Here is a 13,418-nt window from a genome sequence, read left to right as displayed (position 1 = left end):
GTGCCTAAATACACAGATGCATTAATGAAGATGCATTATAGATGCCTAAATCAAGATGCATCCAAACCTAACATGCTTGCAAACCTGGCCTGAAACTCTTGTGAGAGTTGGTTCCCGAACTTCCTGCTCCTGGTTGGGCTGGAGGCAGTGACAAGAGGTTGTCAGGTGCAAGTTCAGCAGTTTGCTGCAGGACAGAGGTGGGTGACACGAACTGGACCACGGGCAGAGTCGGTCACACTTTGTCAGACCTCACAGGTTCATTTTTGACACTAAAATGGCCCCGCTGTTTCCCTTGTCCCCTGCAGCAAGAAGCTGATTGATACTGGGAGCAGGGTACCCCTGCGGTCATCTCTAATTATTACCATGAAAGAATGAGCCCACCTAAAGTTTAATTTCTGTATCTGAAATGGAACTAAGGTTGAAGAGTTAAGCAGCTTCCTGCTGTGAGGAGTACTGTAATCCTTGACCTTTATACTCCAGGCTTTGTTTCAATCACAACAACGCAAAACTTTTACCCACACAACGTCTGGGGAAACTTGACCCAGATGGCGAGTTCCTTTAAAGCTTGCACACTTTCACCAGTTAATCACCCAGCTCTCCAATTCTTCCTGTTTGTAAAGGAACGGGCTTGAGAGCTGTCACAAGATACACTTAGATGCATGCCAGGAACTAGAGGCGTGGAAGGAGGCAAGTCAGTGGTTAGATGAACAAGCAATTCTTTTTAGAGAATGTATCAGGCACACTCCAGATGCCACCATTATACCATGCAACAGAAGCAGCTTCTCCCAAGGTGGATTGATGCAATCTCCTTCACACGTCACCCACACCTCTCCTTTTGAGGCACACTTTGCCTGCCAAGGACATCTCCCTCACCCTCAGGAAAGAGGAATGCCTGGACTAACTGTTGGGACGCAACTGGACCGTACCGTCTGCATCCAGGATGCACTGCACGACCTGGTTTGCCCACAGCTCTGAAAGGAGCTGCTGCAGAGCAGGGTAGCAAAGAAATATCCCCACGATGAGCCAGCAATCCTCGTAAGAGCATGGAGATGTCAATAAGCATTATTCAGCATTAAGAGCTCTGAGAGGTCATCAGTCCTTGGAAAAAGCCCCAGTCCTGGACAGACAAGGTTCTTAGACCAACATGGCTACAACCTACACCCCAGTCCTGGAGTCACTCACCCCAGCCTTGCTGCAGAGAGACCTGCTGGCTCATTCCACTAAAGGCTGGGTCGCTGCTGGGGAGAAAGGCTCTGCCTCTGTGGTCTGCACCTAAACTGAATTGATGAGCTGCCTCCTTCAACTTCCTGTTTTGGGATTAGGAAATGATTACATGCTGTGTTGTGTTCGATCATTTGACTCTGCTGATGTTTCGACACTAATATTGTGGCAACTTCTTTAATACCATTTTGACCTTAGTTTAACAATGACACTCACTGCATACTCACTAACTGATTTAATAGAACTTGTAGTAGCTGTATTCATAATGAAGATCTGTTTTGATGTTACTCTCGTTTGCAACTAATAATAACATTCCTTAAATGTATATGGGGTTATTTTTTCCATTCAAAAGCAATTTTAGCCAGAGCCTGAGTGATTCGGTCGATCTGAACTTTGACCGCTGTGCTTGAACTTTCAGCTTCTTATATGACAGTGCTATGGATCAGTTCTCAGACACACATTTCTGTTTTGGTCAGAAATACTCATTAGGATTCACTGAGCAAGAGAGCCGTGTGTTGGACGTGTTCAATAGCTGAAGATTTAAATCTGAGCTTTCTTTCAACGCCGCAAAGTTCAGAAAAGTTACAGGCGGTGCTGGGAGTCTCAAGAGGTTGCGAACCACTGCTCTAAGTCTCGAGAAGTCACGTGACAGGCAATCTACCCCCCAGTCTCTTTCTTCAGATCAATACAAATCCCTAGAAGCAAGCCTTAGCCTTTAACTAACATCCTTGCCCTCTCTCGTGAGCTGCTGGCTAGGGCTGTGTGCGCTTCTCTCACGTGGGGTCTGATCCCGAGTTGCGCTGAATACCCTAGCGCTCAGGAAATCCAACAGCGGGCTCTTTGAGACAAGCAAGTCCTGCTCACACGCATCCACACTAAGGACGTACGTGCGCTCGCCAGCTTCTGAACCATTCTGTTGTCCGTGCGCTACTCCTAGTCGGTCCCGATATGACAGCAGTACCTAGGACCAGCGCTCTCGCTGAGACCCCAGTCACACGAGGCTAGATACTGCAGAAACACAGAGGCAACCCTTGCCCTGAAAAGCTTCAACCATAAACTGACAAGACAGACAGGAGGGAATGATATATTTCTAGCCCTATTTTCAGAGAAGAAAGTGAGACATAAACATGCTGCCTGACTTATCCAAGGCCATACTGGATCTCCATGGCAGAGTGAAGAATTCAGCCCACATCTTTTAATTCCCATGCCGCTGCCCTCTTTACAAAACCAGACTTCTTTTCATGCCACAGTTCAATTTATGAACGAGGGCGATAGCAAGCATTTCCCTAAGACAACCAGACAACCTGGGGTTGAGAAAGGCTGTTTATAAACACACGTGGGACTGAGGTCCACACATTAGCCTTTCACCTTGGAAGGCAGAGCTGAGCCCTGGGAACAGGGCCACGGGAGAGCTTGGTGAAGAGCTCTCCATATCAGAAACCTGCGGCACAGTTTGACACCACTGCTGTACCGCTCACAGCAGCATGGAGGACTGTGCTGAGAAGCAGGACAGGGCTAAAATCTAGAACCACAGTGCAAATTACTGACAAAGCATCAAAGCAATCTTCCATTTATACAGCAGCTTGATCTAAACGTGCACAGTACAGTGCTCATTTACTATGCTACCTGGTGGCCTTCAAGCTCTTCACACTGGTGATGACATGGCCCTCAGAGGGCTGAAACAATATGCCAAAACCATGTATGCTAAATACCTATGTCTAAATACCATTACTAACTTCAGGATCACAATAAACAATGCCCTGAACGATCACTGGGCTGAACGGTGACATGCAGCCACATCTAGGACAAATCAAATAAATGGACATGGAGCCTTTCACAACAAGTAGTCAAGGACCGTGGCTTTTTACAAACCTAAAACCCCAGCGCTTAAGGTGCGAGTCCCCGGAGGTTGGCGATCGGCTGCGTGCCACGACTAGAGGAAACAGACACCTACTGAATATCCGACACTGCTGCTTCTGGCTTTTCGGCTCTCTTCTCCGCACGGGTACCCAGCCCAGCTTCTACACCCTCGCCAGAGACCATCACAGTTTCACACCTTCCTGCTGACCAGAGACAGAGAAACTGGGCGCATCTCTGGAAACCCAATATTCAAAGCAATGAAATAACACTTCTAAACTGAAATTCAGAATATTAAAGTAAAAGTCCCACCAAAGACAGAGAGACTCTTAGCTGGAAAACCACTTCAGCAAATTCCAAAGGCAATGGAAAAACTGATTTGGCTACCAGTGCCCTCCGCAAGGAGAAACTGCTGCCACCGAGCGGATACAACACCGCTGACGATTCATTCTGCCCATAGGAATGGCTTGAGTAATCTCTGCTCCAGCTGCTCTCCTCTGGCACGAAACAAGCCGCCTTCTCCACAATCCTCAGTCATGACACCATGCTAACTTCAGTTTTAAAATGTAGCAGAGTGCCCAAATGCAGTGCGAGTCAGATAAGGTACAACCCGACCTAGCTGCCGAGCCACTCTACCTATCCAATTGCACCTACAGCAGATCCCAATGTAAGCCACAAGACCACGGGGACGAGTATTCACCCCTGCCCCTTGGAGGTCACAAACAGAAACTACTGGGATTTTGGCTATGGCTTAGAGCATGTGCAATACCAAACAAATCAATACAGCAAATCCAGAGTTCCTACTCACGGGGCTGCATTCATTTCCATGGGACTCTCTGCTTTGAAATCAATGCTTTCAGAAAGAAAAGGCTGCACTTTACTCGATTGGAAAGAAAGTACAGTCAAGCTGCACTAAAAATACAGTATTCCCCCCTTAAAGTATGTACAGTCACAAGCTTAAAATAACCCAATTTTAACCAGCTAATGGAAACCAGATGTACTACATGGAAAAAAAAAACCTACATGAAAGTTCATCAAAATGTATTTTGAGCAACACATAAACCCAGTGCCTTCACTTATTTAACAGGTACATGGTATATCAGAACTCCAGCTGCTTTTATATCAGAACAAGATAAAAAACTTACAACTGAGATCAACCATTTTGGAGAGACCTCCTCCACGCAACTGTTCCTCACCAAAATGAAAGAAGAACTAATTTCCAAAAATACCGTCCAATTACAGCTTTCCACAACTCCCACTCCTGCACTTTGCCCTGGGTGAAGTTGGGACTTTCACTACCATACTAGGATTATACATTCCTGGATTCAGATTAGGTTTTTTAAGACACAGAAAGGGCCAACTGTTTTGCTGATTCCCCCCCCAATATATTTGGCACTGGCAGCTCTGAGGAGATGAACAATAGCTCAAAACAAGTTCAAGGCATGTCTGCGCTTATTCACATCTCCATGCTCTTATGACCTCACCTCCCAGCTCTACCCCCCTTCCTCTTTCCCTTCTGAAGTTTCCTTAAAGCCCTGTATTCATACAAGTTTTCTTGGTCACAATCGCAATTCCTCACTAGTCCAAGCAAGGGCACACTGACGGGCACTATAAAAACAAGGTATAGAAATGGGAAAAAAATATCATTTAACTGATCTTTGCCCTGGGTGAAGAAAGAGGGAATAAAGTCAGCTCTTAATGCACTCGGCTCTCCCTAGCTCTCACTATCATAGTGCTGGTAACTTTTAATAGGAATCAGATATCCAGGATGTTGGAAGAATGCATGTGTGTGCACAATTACATCTTGCAAATACATGCTTCTTCGAATGTATCCAGTAAACACCTTCAGATTAATAAGGAAAGCCACAGCTCTTCTGGCTGACAGCTCTATTTCTCAAATCTAGAGCATCCAGACTCCAGCACTGTGAACATTTCAATACTCAGGCAAACAGCACCTTTAACATAAAGGCTTATCAAGTATGGGACTCTCTAGCCCTGGGCTTGTCCAATTAGACATAGCCCAATTCTGGCTTTACTCCAGCTGTAGTCATGGGGATGTGACAGCAGGGCAGTGATTATACATTCATAATAATTATCCCTAGACATCCTTCAAACTAGACAGTGTTATATAGCTCATTTCCTAGATCACAGGCATAAAAATCCTCTTCTGGTAAAGAGGAAGCTAGCATGCACATGGGCAATTCCTGATGATGTGCCACAGGGTCACAGCCTAGCTTATGCCACAGTAACCTGACACTGCATTACTATGGGAATACAAGTCCCCATACCTTAGACATCACAGCAACGTGGGTCTTCTGGAGAAAAGTAAGGAGGAAGAACAGCGGCCTGACTAAGCCAAGGCAGGCAGCCTAGAGGCTAGAGGAGCACAGGTCGATGGCACTAGCATCTTGCCTCCCTGCTGATAACGGTGCAACAGGCTCAGACTGGCTGGTCCGGCAGTCCCTCACTGCACTGATTCTTGCCAGTTCCCAGCATCTCTAAACTTTTCTTTTGCCATTGTATTGGTATTGTGTAATCACCCAGGTTCTCTCCACTAGTCTCGACTGCCACCAGTATTCTGGGCCTCTCCGTTAGGTGCTGAAGCAGACTATGGCACAGATTTGCAAGGGTGGCCAGGCCGGTTCCCCGCAAGCTGGAGCAAAAGGCGATTTTATGCTCATGTTGCTAATGTCTTTCACCCCAACCATCTTCAAGAACTTCTGGAGATATCGGGGGGTTGGACTAGCTGACCCTTGAGGTTTCTTCCAAACCTGCGATTATGTCAGTTAAGATAGCTTGGCCACGTGCCCGCCCCCCGGGCAAGAACACCGGCATGCAACAGAGCTCAGACAGCTGGTCCCGAAGTCAGGACTGGACCTGGAGTTCTGATTCTGGGCTGCAGTAAGCAAGCCCTGTCCTATCACTCTTATTGAGTCTCTGCAGACAGTGTAAACTTACCTTCTCCCTCTTCCTGCAAGCTACCAGGATGAGGTGGGACAGCAGAACTGTGCTGTAAGAAGCCAGCTACAATGCCTAATGGTCAGTGGAACCAGGAGCAAAAAATGGAAAGAGCCTCTGAACGTTAGTGATGAAGAAAAGCCTTGTGTTAATGGTAGAATTACTAGTGATGCCTAAGCAGCACTTGCCAAGCAAACTGAAACCCTTATCACAAAGTCTGGCTTAACTCTAAAATGGACTCTGATAAGATAGGAGCTGACGAAGTACATGGAGCAGCGGCTAAACAAAGAGTAAGGGATGAGAGGGAGGCTATACCACTTGCAAACTAGAATCCAGTCTTGTTTAAGGAAAGCTTCACTAGAAAGAAAAGACTAAAAATTTTAGACTCCTCATTTTGTGCTTTTTCTGACTAAAAATAATTTGTTGTCCATAAAACAAGAACCATGGTTCTTGGGAGGTGCTGTCTGTGTGGATGCCACTGAAGGTGTGCATTGGTCTCAAGTGCAAGAGAGCAGGACTCTTTGAAACAACATCGCTGGTGCCATGCACTATTCTCAGGACCCTGCACAAGGGCACAGAAGGCAGAGGGGACACGACTATTCCTCAGCTTCTTGGCAATCTGAAGCCTGTGGTAGCTGAGGACTTTGATGAGCCAAAAAGAAGGACAGGCCACAGGGCCCCACACTGAATCCAACATCCTGAAGAACCACTGTTTCTGCAGGATGAATATAGTGCATCACCATGGAGCTCAGAGGAAGGGATTTGCAAGCGATATCCATCAGGAACGTGGGAATGAGCTTGAGCTGCATCATCTGAACAGAGATCACACTGCTGCTCTCCCAGATGTGGTTTCAGCCCAAAGGAAAGTGTTGGACGAGTCAGCAGGCTAGCTTCACGTCACCGTCCTGAAAATCCCTGATATTGCACGTCCAACCCAGATGGAGTGTCACCTGTGCTCTGCAGGAGTGAATCTTGATGTTCACCTGGGAAAGGTACACTTGGCAGCCAGCAACACAAAGAGATACAGCATACAGTCCACTTCAATATTCCTGAGGTACGACAGCCTAACCGTTATCGTTCATGGCAAAGCTAGAAAGAGATGGGGCAGCATGAATGGCTTATCTCTGTCTATCAGTGCAAGGAAACAGACTCCTGGACTTATTTAACACGTGCAGTTTTTTTCCTTCTACTGGCAAACGTGGCCATGGGAGGAGGGCAGGTGGACTGGCGGGTTCAGATGAAATTTGGAGACTGCCTTGCAGATTGTTTCAGGTGATGTCTTAGCACCGCCTTGTTTGGCAAACAGGTTAGATGACACTAGGATTGGTTCAAGGCACGTGCACATGAATTGATTCCATTTATCAGGGCCAAACAACCCACCGTGTTAAATCACAAGAAGAATACCTCAGATGGCACACTCTGAAGGAACTGAGGAAAGCAAGGAGCGCTGTCCAACAAATCTCAAGACACTGAGCCAATGATTATGGGCTGCGACTGCGTGAGGAAATTCAATCCACACCTGACACTAGCACATCAGGGGCATGCATGATGCAAAGGTCCAACTGCAAAGAAGTCAGTCCCATTAAAGACAGCCCCAGGAGAAGTCGTAACAGACTGAATGCAACCGATAAAGAGATGGGTAGAACGTTAACTTGAACTCTACTCAACAGAAAGTGATGGCGCTGACACTGCTCTTAACTTTGCTGACAGTCTGTCTGTCCTTGAAGAGCTTGATGGTATTCCAACTGCTGAGGACCTAAAAAGGCCAAAGACAATCTGGTCACTGGCAAAGGCCCAGGAAAGGACTGCATTCCTGTGTCAGTGATCAAGTACGGGAAAATCGTGTTTCTTCCCCGACTATATGAGCTTTCTAGTCACTGCTGGACACCAGGGACAGGGCCACAAGATATGCAAGATGCCAATATAATCACCCTGTACAAGAAAAAGGTGACCACAACAACTGTAACAACTATCGGGGCATTTCACTATTAAGCACTGTTGGAAAGCTCATTGCTTGGGTGGTACTCAGAAGACTTCAGATCCTTGCTGAATGTGTTTCCCAAGTCACAGTGCAGTTTCAGAGCTAGTAGGTCCACCATAGATATGATCTTCTCACTCTTGGAAAATCCAAGAAAAATGGAAGGAGCCTTCTGACACAGGCTTTTGCCACTGAAGGAATCCAACTATGTAAAACACTCAGATGGAAAACTGTTCAACCCCAAACACTTTAAAGAGAAGACTGAAGTGGGGAAAGTTCAGATTTGTGAGCTCAGAGGCTGACCTTCAAAGCCTCATCAGTTACTTTGCTCATACCTGCCAAGAGTTTGGTCTTACAATCAGCATCAAGATGACCGATGTTATGGGTCATGATACTGATTCACCACTGGCGATCACAATAGGTGAAAACACACTATGAGATGGACTTGGAAATTAATGGATATTTCTAGGGCCCTTGAGAAGCAAGATCTCCACTACTTCAACAGCAGTCATAACAAATCTAAAACTGTGAGAAAAGAACCAAACCTCATTACCCATTTCCTTATATCCAAAGGGAACCGCTGCACTCACATCTAGTTACCTTGACACCGGACTGCTAAGAGTCTACAGCTTTGGACAATACAGTGGAAAACATTAACAGCATGGAAAGAGGCCTGGAAAGCACAGTGCTGCCAAGTATAATTTCAGTCAGTACGGCCTCCCCGGGTAGCTGTCAGAGTCCATCATGCACTTGTTCCATGCGGTGGCTGCACGAGAGGGACGCTTGTAAAGCACTGGAGAATTTGTTGCCCCGTACCATTCGTCCTCCTCTGAAAGGAATGCTTCATTAGAAGAATATAGTAGGAAATCATCCCTTAGAACTGGGCAGCAATGCAAAAATGTGACGCAAGCTATTCAATCCTCATCAACAAAGGAAGCACCACACCCACAACCCAAATACAGCCACTTGCCTCTTGGGCAGGGGTAGGCAATTTTTTCAGGTGGAGGGCTGCTTACTGAGTTTTGGCAAGCCATCGAGGGCCGCATGCCAGCTAGCCAAGGGCAGATAAATACTAATTTTCTAAATTCTTTAGGCGCCCTGTGGGATGGGTAGAATGGCCTGGCAGGCCACATTCAGGCCAGGGGACACATTTTGCCCACCCCTGCTCTTGGGTGAACCTTGGCAGCTCTGAAATGCACTCTGGGGTGGGTTAGGATAGAGAGGAAAGAAGAATCCCGTATCAGATGGAAACAGTGGGTACCCAAACCGCAGTTTAACCAGGGCATCACTGAACCTCTACCCCTGCACAAATGTATCCTGGTGTCACAATGCAAATGACTGCTGGAAATCTCCATCTTCATTCTCAGAAAGCAGACACGTGAATAATGCCTGGCATCCCCTACCTCCTAGACTGGCATGGGTTTCTGGTTGACTCTTGGGAGAAAACAACCTCCCACTTCATCTCCCCGATGGCTGACTTCAGCATCCTACCCCACACCTAGCCACATTCAGCTCTCCTTCGTTTGGGAGCAGGCTATTCTACAGCTAGGAGCAGTGCAGTTAACAGGATGCCTTTTTCTTTAAATGAAATTAAAATGTAAAAACATTCACACAAACAAATGAGATAATGAATAGCTACACACAGCCAGGAGCCCTCCCAGGGTGTAGGGCCATACTCTCATTTTTAGCTGAGTGCCAGATCCCCTCAAGCCAGACTCCCTTCTGGCGTGAGTCACTCTTGCCATAAGAGATTCTCCATGGTTTCAGTTTTCAATCCCCTATCTCCAGTTCAGCCTTTTTTCAGCTCCCTGCAGTCCATGAGGCCCTGCAGAGTCCATGCTTTAAGCTGCAAGGAGCTTGTTAAGTGGCCTCTTCTAAAGGACAGCCCCAGAAATCACAAAGTGCTCCCCTCATCCCTCAGAGGCTCACCCGACATCATGGAAGTAATCCCAAGCCTGCAGTAATTCACTGCAGCTTTTCTGTATTTGGGAAGAATGAACACTGCCTGATGATAGAATCAGCCACCAAGACAAACCTCGCTAGGCGAGGGAGCTACTCCATCTGCTGGGCAGCACCGAGACCCTTCTCTCAGAAATGCTCCATCAGGATGTGCTAGCAAAGCAAGGACTCTCCAGCACTACACAGAGCCCTGCATGCCAGGCTTCTTCCCTGGAAGGGGTCTGCCAGGAGCACACGCTTCCCTGGCATTGCAAGGAAAGGCATGAGTCACTCCCATCCAAGTTGGCATTACGGAGTTTGTGTCCAAACTATCACGTAGTCGCCACATCAGACCTGTGCCTCCTTTAGCTTCAATTTCTTGAGGGGAGTCTTAGTCCCAATATGCCAACAGGAAACCCCCACCAGCATCAACAGGACCGGGCTCCAACTGTGTATCCTCTGCCTTGCGATTAACCAGGTGCTCATCACTACAATGTCCATGTGCCTATTTGCGCCATGGCACGCAGGAGAGAAGTGGTCCCTACCCAAGGGCAGCTGGCTGAGCTCCAGGATCACGCGATTCAATCTATTCATGTTGCTGCAAAGCCTAGTATCTGAAGTCTGGCAGGTTTGGATTCACTTCAATGCCTCCCAAGAAGCAAGAATTTCAGGTCAGTCAAATAGGACGTACTGTTTGTCCTTCTGCAATGTCCTTCCCACCAACTGCACACATGCAGCAGACTGTGCAGTTGTTACTGCGCAGGCATTTAATACTTGTTTAACCAGTGTTACTGCGCAGTCCCACTGCTGCATGGTTATGTTTAGCTGCTACTGCACAGTAGTGCTGCCATCATGGTTCATGACTGGTGATGCTATGTCGCTGTAGCAATGAGCTACAGCACTGTAGCTCATTGCTATGGCAACGTAGCCTCTCGTATAGATGTGCCCAGTGTGAAACAGCAGGCAGCAGAGGCACAGCAGGGCAGCTCTGCACCTGAGGCAGCCTCACCACACAGGACAGCACTGGCCATGATGCCAATCGCAGGGCACAATCAGCTGCCTCTGTGCTGACACCTATTTTTACGCCCTGGTCATCCTCCCTGTTCCTGTTATGCTACTGATGGGGGAGAGAAAGGAAGAGGCAAACACAAGCCGGAGGGGAAGAGTTAACAAATGAGACATTACTCTTCTCTCTAAGTTGCTGATTTGACTGGGCAGATTAGTAGCGACTGAACCTGAAACTCCTACAGGTACCTGAAGGGCAAAAGACAATTTCATAGTTGGTAGGGTCAGAAGGGACCTAAGCAGATCGAGTCCAAACCCCTGCCATGGGCAGGAGTGAATGCTGGGGTCAAACGACCCTGGGCTAGGTGATTGTCTAGCTTCCTTCTGAAGATCTCCAGGGTAGGAGCAAGCACCACTTCCCCTGGAAGTTGGTTCCAGCTCCTGGCCGCCCTGACTATGAAGTAACTCCTTCTGATGTCCAGCCTGAACCTACTACTAGTCAGCTTATGGCAGTTGTTCCTTGTTACTCCCAGTAGTGCTTGGGGGAACAGGGACTCTCCCATTCTCCGCTGGTCCCCCCTGGCAAGTTTATAGACGGCCACCAGATCCCCTGTCAGCCTTCTCTTGTGGAGGCTGAACAGGTTCAGGTCCCATAGCCTCTCCTCGTAGAGCCTGCCCTGCTGCACAGTGAGTGGCCCTCCTCTGAACCCTCTCCATGTTGTCCACATCCCTCTTGAAGTGCGGCGCCCAGAACTGGACACAGTACTCCAGCTGCGGCCTGACCAGTGCTGCATAGAGGGGGAGGATCACCTCCCTGGACCTGCTCGAGATGCATCTGTGGATGCAGGACAAGGTGCAGTTGGCCTTCCTGACTGCATCCCCACACTGTCGGCCCATGTTCATCTTGGAATCAATGATGACCCCCAGATCCCTTTCCGCCTCCGCGCTGACAAGAAGGGAGTTCCCCAACCTGTAGGTATGGTGCCGGTTGTTCCTCCCCAGGTGCAGCACCTTGCACTTGTCAGTACTGAATCCCATCCTATTCTCATCTGCCCACCTCTGTAACCTGTCCAGATCTAGTTGTAGCCTGTCCCTCCCTTCTAGCCTGCCTACCTTTCCCCACATCTTAGTGTCATCCGCGAATTTGAACAAGGTGCTTTTTACCCCCTTGTCCAAGTCACTGATAAAGGTGTTGAACAGTGTGGGCCCGAGGACCGAGCCCTGGGGAACCCCACTGCCCACATCCCTCCAGGCTGAAAATGACCCGTCCACCCCTGCTCTCTGGGTGCGGCCCTCCGGCCAATTTGCAACCCATCTGACTGTGTAGGCGTCGACACCACAGTCGCCTCATTTTTTAATGAGAACAGGGTGAGAGACAGTGTCGAAGGCCTTCCTAAAGTCCAGAAAAACTATGTACACTGCAACACCTGTGTCCAAGGATTTTGTGACCTGGTCGTAGAAGCCAACCAGGTTGGTCTGACAGGACCTGCCTCTAATGAACCCATGTTGAGATGAGATTTCATTTCTTTGGACCCCTCTCCAGGATCCCGTACCATTCACATCACCATGGCACAAGGAAGCTGGTTGGCAGCGCTCTGCTCCTGCCCAACTCTGAGCAAACAGGATAGAGTGAACCTGCAGGTTCTGCCTTTATCTTTAGTCTCCCTGGGCTCCTATACACATGCAGGGAGGCTGCTTCAATGCACTGTAATTACAGCACAACTAATCAAATCTGCTGAAGCGTAGTAATTACCTCACTCCAGCGAACTTCAGCATCATGTGCGTCAGCACCCCCAGGCTGAAAAATGGTGGCAGGGCCGCTTTAACTAAAACTGGTTTGACAAGCTTTAGTTAAAGTGCTCCCGCTGCCATTTTTCAGCGCAGGAAGGCTGACACATATGATGCTTCGGGTGCTTTTATTAGCATGGCTCCAACAGTTGCACTAAATAAAGCACCCTCCCCCCCAGCACGTCTATAAACACCCTGTCTGCAAGATAATTTATTCTGTTTTAACAAGGGAAACACTGACTTGAGAGGACCTTTTCCACCACCTCCCTCCCACCGGAATCAGCTAGAATTTTGCTATTTGACTGCCCAGACCACCACTTGCATGCATCTGGAAGGCATATGGCTCACTAATCCACTTCACAACAGGAGAGATCAGTCTGTTGCCATGATGCATGTGCCTCAAAACAAGTAATCAAGGACAATGCAGGTGCTTGGGAGAGGATTATTTCATTATCAGGCATTTCATGTGCACAAAAGAATGATATGCCCTGCTGACCAGAGTACAGTTGTGGCAGCACTAATGCTGTTATGGTTGATAAGGCATTGTCATAAACCCTGATTAACTGCTGAACTTCTGGGGAAGAAAAACAAATTCCCTTTAGACTGATAATTCTTTCACCTACTGGGCCATAGCTGAAGATGGCAGCACGTTGTTTGCCAGTCAGTTTAAAGT

At 47.9% G+C, this 13,418-nt stretch overlaps 1 protein-coding gene across 3 annotated transcripts in view; it reads right to left on the bottom strand.

Annotated features, from left to right (window-relative positions):
* The window catches only part of ASXL2 (ASXL transcriptional regulator 2), a 197,710-nt gene that overhangs the window by 48,741 nt on the left and 135,551 nt on the right, over positions 1-13,418 (bottom strand). Inside the window, exon 1 of one of the 3 annotated variants that reach the window (XM_090031192.1) lies at positions 3,887-3,911. The exons of the other annotated variants lie outside the window; for them this stretch is intronic. Within the exon in view, the coding sequence (XP_089887318.1) occupies positions 3,887-3,896 (10 nt within the window). The 5' untranslated portion in view covers positions 3,897-3,911. Of the gene's footprint in view, positions 1-3,886; positions 3,912-13,418 lie in introns of those variants that run through there. 3 annotated transcript variants of the gene reach the window in all.

Source organism: Crocodylus siamensis, chromosome 1 (genome assembly GCF_052110815.1).
Source record: "Crocodylus siamensis isolate JL-2025a chromosome 1, ASM5211081v1, whole genome shotgun sequence".
Taxonomy (NCBI): Eukaryota; Metazoa; Chordata; order Crocodylia; family Crocodylidae; genus Crocodylus; species Crocodylus siamensis.
The sequence above is the reverse complement of the archived record's forward strand: the minus strand, read 5'-3'. Positions and strand labels throughout refer to the sequence as shown.